The sequence below is a fragment of the Sinocyclocheilus anshuiensis genome, unplaced genomic scaffold (assembly GCF_001515605.1).
Source record: "Sinocyclocheilus anshuiensis isolate Anshui unplaced genomic scaffold, SAMN03320099.WGS_v1.1 scaffold55, whole genome shotgun sequence".
Taxonomy (NCBI): Eukaryota; Metazoa; Chordata; class Actinopteri; order Cypriniformes; family Cyprinidae; genus Sinocyclocheilus; species Sinocyclocheilus anshuiensis.
In genome coordinates, this window is record NW_015549647.1 from 2,885,375 (window position 1) to 2,892,931 (window position 7,557).

General features: G+C 35.0%; 1 protein-coding gene across 1 annotated transcript in view; it reads left to right on the forward strand.

Annotated features, from left to right (window-relative positions):
* Window positions 1–7,557, forward strand: part of LOC107660003 (serine/threonine-protein kinase 24-like) — a 24,811-nt gene that overhangs the window by 15,004 nt on the left and 2,250 nt on the right. The window contains exons 4-8 of the mRNA XM_016449134.1: window positions 625–733; window positions 2,567–2,724; window positions 2,938–3,123; window positions 3,333–3,478; window positions 7,126–7,243. Coding sequence (XP_016304620.1) covers window positions 625–733; window positions 2,567–2,724; window positions 2,938–3,123; window positions 3,333–3,478; window positions 7,126–7,243 — 717 coding nt within the window. The remainder of the gene's footprint in view (window positions 1–624; window positions 734–2,566; window positions 2,725–2,937; window positions 3,124–3,332; window positions 3,479–7,125; window positions 7,244–7,557) is intronic.

The window sequence follows — 7,557 nt, forward strand, 5'->3', positions numbered from 1 at the left end:
TATAGGTAAAATGAAATTAAAATGCCAACGACACATTTCTGAGGACCGTCGGTTCCCTTCAGATACATTCAAATAAAGACATCCACGCTGCGTTTTGACTTGAAACATGCAGCGCTTATATTTATTCAATAACATCATTGCCTTTTGAAATTTAATCCAGCCGTATCTTGAAATTATAATTAAGACATTTCTTATACCATTTAAAATATTTAAAACTTTTTGTGGCCTTAAGTTTGATACAACTCACTTTAGGAATTTTTAGAGGAGATCTGTATTTAAGATAGCCCGTCGGGCAGAGTGGTGATACATTTTGGTAGCCCGACTGGAAAACACAATAGCCCCGGGATGTCGGGCTAGCGATTTTGCGAGCCCTGATTATATTAGTTTTATGTATTTTTTTTAGTGCTGTCAAATCAATTAATCGCAATTAATCGCATCCAAAATAAAAGTTTGTGTTTACATAATATATGTGGTTGTACTGTACACAGTACAACCACATATATTATGTAAACACAAACTTTTATTTTGGATGTGATTAATCGTGATTAATCGATTTGACAGCACTTGTATTTTTTTGTTGTCATGATCGGCTAGGGCTTGTGTTTGATCATTGTTCTCTTTCAGCTGGAGCCTGGTGCTTTAGACGAAACACAGATCGCCACCATCCTGAGAGAGATCTTGAAAGGCCTGGAGTATCTACACTCTGAGAAGAAGATCCACAGAGACATCAAACGTATGGATGGTAGAATCAAGGTCATCTTGACCTTAGACCACCATCTTATGCATGTTGCACACAAAAATGAAAGAGAACATTTCAAGTTCAGATCTCCTTTGCAACTTTCTGGAGTCAGGGTGCACTGTTTTCATCTGTCCACCAAGACGCAAAGTTTCATTTACAAAGCTTCTACATTGAACACTTCTGAGGAGGTTTTGTCTGTGTTTACAACATATATAAAATAAGTTTTAGCAGTTATAACTATTAGCAAGTATACATTATCAGTTGTACAGCTTCATTTTCACGGAAATAGTCTGTTATTATTACTTTATTTACACAAAATGCGGAGCAACTTCTTGTCACTGTGAAGAAAGAAAGTAAAACAGTATTTAAATGTTTTTGAAATGGTGTTCAGAATGTTTTTTTTTTTTGTTTTTTTTTTGCAATAGTGTTTATCAAATGACACTAAATACAAGAGTACAGAGACAGGAGACCCAGTTCTGGATTCTTCCTCTGCTATTCACTTTTGTTTAGCAAAATACACTGTTCATGAGCACCACCAAGTCATGATTTTAGGTAACAGCAGCTGCTCTGACATTTGACCAAAATGCAAAATCTGTTGGTTGGCCAGTTTTCTTCACAGTGTGATGGAAAAGATTAGAACACAACACATATCTGCAAAAAAGAAAATCTGCCTCAATGATGGCATGCAAATGTTTGGTCAGTCTGAACAGCAGTTCATTCAAATTCAAATGTTTAACACACCAAATTGTCACCAAATAAACAGGTCTTTGTTTTTTTCAGTCTGTTAAATGGCTGATGTACATGTATAGATCTGAGATTGTCAAAATTCTTTATGGCCATTCATATTATTATCATAAATGATTAAGACAACAAAGTTAAATAAATGTTTCCAAAATTATATCGTCATTGTACTTTGCAGGTTGGTAAAAAAATAATTTGGATATATTTGCTCATATAGTAAGATACTTGCTATTAAAGGTGCTGTATGTAGGATTGACACCGAGTGGTTGAACTAGGTATTGCAGTCCAAATTCAAAATATTGAAGAGGGTTTTTTTTCCACCCGGCCCCTCCTCCTCAGACTTGACGCACACGCAGGTTGCCAGATTGACGACACCAACAGGAACGAGCGCACTTGACAATGAATGAAATGAAATACGCTGTGTTTTCTGCCAACTGGCAACCCGGGGTGCCGAAATACAATTGGGTAAACTGGCAGTGAGCGGGTTTCACAAACCAAAACAGAGACCGACATTCCGGCCCGGAAAGCACATTTTCAAAGGAGTATAACTGACTGCAGCATTGTTTTTCAGATAAACAAGTATGCTAACTTAGCATGTTTCTTAAATATCTGCAAACATATTATGGTATCTTTATGCTTTAGTAGAGTCAAAAACTTACATACAGCACCTTTAAGTTGACGGCATATCTGATATTAACCTTTAAGTTTTTTCACAAAATTGTTAAATAATATTTCTGTCTATACAGTAATAACATTGATTTTTTTTGGTTTCTGACTGTTCTTTAGAAAGCATAATTAATTGGAAAATCAAATTTGTTCAATGTGAGTGTAAAAAACATTATTTTATATTTTACACATTATTGGTATAAAATGTTTAATCTATAAAGGCACTAAAAATGCATTGTGAAATATTATTATTATTATTATTATTATTATTTTCCTTTTTTTTTCATGGACACCCAGCACACCTTTAGGCCCTCTGAGGGTTCCCAGACCCCAGTTTGAACCATAACGTATATTTACGGTTTGTTGGTACACTCTAACTAAATGCACACTTTCCCTCCATCGCTTGTTCGTTTCTTTCAGCTGCAAATGTATTATTGTCAGAGCAAGGGGAGGTGAAGCTGGCAGATTTCGGTGTGGCCGGTCAGCTCACAGACACGCAGATCAAGCGGAACACATTTGTGGGCACACCCTTCTGGATGGCCCCAGAGGTCATCAAACAGTCTGCCTATGATTCAAAGGTGAGGGTCACTGTAGACACGCCAAGAGAGACTTGCTTGCTGAAAATCCATCATTGCACCAGACGTCTGGCTCTGGATTTGGTGTTGGTTGGAATTACTTGTCAGTTTTTCCATATGATTCATTTAGATGAGTGATGACTGTTCCACTTCCACATGACCTGACATGAAGACGTTGCCCGTTCACATAAATTTTTTTTTTGCTTTTCTTGCCAGGCTGATATTTGGTCATTGGGCATCACGGCGATTGAGCTGGCTAAAGGAGAGCCGCCCCACTCTGATCTGCACCCCATGAAGGTGCTGTTCCTCATTCCAAAGAACAACCCCCCTACACTGGAGGGCAGCTACTGCAAACCTCTGAAAGAGTTTGTCGAGGCCTGTCTAAACAAAGAGCCCAGTTTTGTGAGTATGCTCATAGGGGATTCCCAGAGGTCATTTCCTCCTGTCTGGTTCACTGATCCTTCTGGCAAAAGTTTATTCTATTTCTGCTAGTCAGGTCATGATCTTTTCATGGTTATTAAGGCATGTACTATAATTGTACCTGCATCAAATACAACACATATCAAAGCACCCATCTCACTCTTTCTTACATCTTTCTGTCTTTCTCTCAGAGACCGACAGCCAAAGAGTTGCTGAAACACAAGCTCATTGTGCGCTATGCGAAGAAAACATCCTATCTGACAGAGCTCATCGACAGATACAAGCGCTGGAAGGCCGAACAGTCCCGAGCGGAGTCCAGCTCCGATGAGTCTGACTCGTACGCCACTCAAAACACAAAGCTTTTCATAACTATATTAAAGGAATAGTCCACCCCAAAAAATAATAATTCTGTCATCATGCATTTCTTTCTTCTGTGGAACGTAAAATGATATTTTGGAGAACATTGGATCACATTTACCTCTACTGTATGGATGAAAAACACGGAGACATTTCTTTTATGTTCCACAAGATAAAGTCACGCAGTTTTGGAATGATACGTAAATGAGTAAATAATGACAGAATGTTTATTTTCAACTGGTTTTCAACCCTGGGTTAATACAACTAGCAGAAATATTTAAATACTGTTTTATTTCATCATCTTCAGAAATAGTTAAAATGCCTAAAGTGAAGCAAACATGTTAAATTATTACTTTTTTCTTTTAATTTATTAAAGCTTATTCAAGATAAACTGAATGACCAGAGCAAATTTACGTTTCCACAGATGGAGAATGGATTAAAATAGGTAGCTGACTTGTTGTATGTTGTACTTGTCCAGTCAATGTTTTTAATCGTGTAAATATGCAAAAACATTAAGGATAACCCAGCATACAGTGCGAAATTTTAAAACTTTACTACCTAGTAAAGTTTAGTAGTTACAAGTATGAACTAGGGGTGTGCGATATATATCGCGTGATATTAACTGTATGAAATAAATATAATTTCATATAATTAATATCACGCGAAGAGAGACGTTTTTTCTCTAAAAATCAGCATGATTACGAATGTGATATTGATTTTATACAACAGTTCAATAAACAAGATAATATTAAGAGACTTACGTTTTAGACACCATATTGCCTGTTTTTGCTCTATTTCGCCTACAAAAATAATTCCAAACAGAACCACAGCACTGTTTTGCGTCTCTAAACAACATGATGGTGTTTTGTTCCTGAATGAATCAACTTTAAATGATTCGGTTCAATCGATTCAATGACTCACTTATTAACAGTGACTTGCTGTTTAATAGAAGTATGTCAAATGGTAAATATGTTTCTATATCACCGTATACCCTTTGTGAAATATTGCTGATTAATAAAGGGAGAAATTTGGTTTTACATGCGTTTATTATATAGTTATAAATAATCTAGTTATGTGATTAAATGAAGAATTGTGTTATATAAACTTTTATATTACCTAATGTATAGTAAAATATATCTTAATATTTATAATAAATTATAGTATTATTTTTTTCAGTATCATTAAAAGATGTTATTGAATTAATGGTCTTGTAATATGGTGTTTTGTTCCTGAATGAATCAACTTTAAATGATTCGGTTCAATCGATTCAATGACTCACTTATTAACAGTGACTTGCTGCCCCCTATTGGCGGTTTTCATTTCACGTTTAAAGTATCTATTCATTTTTTTTTTTTTTTTAATCATTTCAAATAGCAAAACATTATTTATGCATTTGTAACTAAAGGTTAAATCATTCCATGTCCCTCTGAGCTGCATTAAACTGTGTAAATGCATCTAAATGCCACTTCAGATGCAGCTTCTGTGTTTCCTCTGCATTGCAAAGATACCTAATGTATAGTAAAATATATCTTAATATTTATAATAAATTATAGTATTATTTTTTTCAGTATCATTAAAAGATGTTATTGAATTAATGGTCTTGTAATATATTCATTTAAAGGTACACAAGTTTTTCCAAACCATGTCTTTACCCAAACACACTTTCTTATAATTATGATTTATCAAATTCATATCATCCATCAAATGAAAGTAAATTCAAAATTAAAAAAGAAAATATTTTGTGTGTGTGAAACATTTTTGGTTTAGTTTGACCTTCCTGCAAAAACAGTAATATTGTGATTTTGATTTATATTGTTATTGTGATATAAAATTACTTAGGCCATTAGGCAACACAACTGGGCAAGTGATCCAAGTTTGTAAAAGTAAGGCTGCAGGTTAAAGTCTCTTAGCACTGTCATTACCAGTTTACTCCAAGGATACTGTCTCTCTAATAAGTGTGTTTTGGATAAAGGCATCAGCTGCATGTCAAATTCTGTTTCTTCAGCTGAAGGAAAGGGCAGGAGATGCTGCAGCAGCGACGGTAAAGCCTGAAGTTCTGGAGCAGCTCGGGGAAGCCATTTTTCTCGCTGAGGAGGCATATCCAGGGATCTCAGATGTCATGGTCACCCAACTTATTCAAAGGCTACAACGGTAAGGACTGCATGATGCTGTACTGATCAAGCCTCATGTAGCTCTTTACTGGCACAGTTCTCCCTTAAATGAAAACTGTCATCACTGAACTGTGCTCAACCTGGTTGAATTAGAAAGTGACTCCCATTTCCCCAAAATTGTTTTTGTTTTAGACTTTCCAGTTGGAATAATTTAGCTATAATTACAAATCACAATGACGTGTGACTACTCTAGAGGAAAAGCAACCAATTTTAACCTAAATTTCGTTAACAAATAGAATTTGAAGTAGGGCTGCCACTAATGACTATTTTTATTTCGATTAATCTATCGACTAATTTATCGATTAATCACTGAAAAAGATTAGCTACTTTCTACTTTCACCACACAGAATATGAAGAACATCAAAAACATTTGGAGTCAGCTGTCCACGGTAGTCCTTAAGATGTCAGCACAATAATACACTCAGCAAAATATCGTCTAATTATCGTTATCGATAAAATTCCAGAAAATATCGAGATATCTTTTTTTGTCAATATCGCACACCCATAGTATGTTGTATCGCACATCATGGGCCATCAAAATTCTTAATCTATCGACTAATTTATCGATTAATCTACACGATTAATTCCCCGCACAAAAAATCAATAATTTTACTTACGAATATTTTATTAAACTACATTTCATTAAACCAAATGAAATCCAAAAGTAAAGTGCAACATAAAGTGCAAGAAGCAAGTGTCCATCTCATAGTTCAAATCACTGAAATCAAAGTTCAGTATTATAGTGTAAGAATGACAACATATCCACGTGTTCTGGTCTACTAATAATACAATTATAATCAAAAAACTCTTTTTAAAAGAGTATTTAACAGAAATTTTATTTACCAGAATTTATTTAGGAGAAAAATGTAAATGTGCAGTATTTCTGAAAAAAAAAAAAAAGAATAATTGAAAAACATGAGCTACTTTCTATCACTGCTGTGAACTAACCACCACACAGAATATGGAGAATATCAAAAACATTAGGAGTCAGCTGTCCACGGTAGTCCTTAAGATGTCAGCACAATAACACACTCAGCAAAATATCGTCTAATTATCGTTATCGATAAAATTCCAGAAAATATCGAGATATCTTTTTTTGTCAATATCGCACACCCCTAGTATGAACTGTGTGAAATGTGGAAGATCTAAGAACATCTAGGATGACTTTACTCCAGGGTTAAAGAGTTACCAACAAGAGCTGACCGCTTCCATAATACAGTCATTTGATAGAAAGTGGTTTACTCGCAAGCCGCTCAGTTAACTAGTCAAGCGACTTAAATAACTATCTTTAACATCATCTAGATTGCGCAATCATTAAAGTTTTTCTGCCCTGCTTGTTGTTGGCCCTCTCCTAAAATCTTATGCATTTCTCATGCATGCCATTTCATTTTTCCTTTTTATTTGTTTGTTTAAAATGAATCCCTCCTATTTTCTCTTGTGTCATTGTTCCACTCAGAGAACCGGATGGCCAGGCATCTGGTGGGAATGACTTTGGCAGTGATGACTGGATCTTCACCATTCGAGAGAAAGACCCCAAAAAGCTGCAGAACGGAGCCAGTCCAACAGGAGAGGAGGTAGGTGACTGAGCTCAAGGCCACAGCTGACTGTTAACCATTAAAATGGAATCCAGAAAATAATGGAAAACAGAAATTGGTATAGATAAAACCGTAAAACTAAATTAATTAGACAGGCTTTTTGATTAATAACATTTAATTTAACCATTAAATCTGAGTATAGAAAAATGAAAATGGAAAAAACTGAATTTGGAAATAAAACGGATTTCATAGTGCCCTATAATTATAATGAATTTTTTTGTGGTAATAAAAATATGTAAGTGAACAATAGCCTTTAAAATGACTTAAAATACATATATAATAGCAATGAGGCA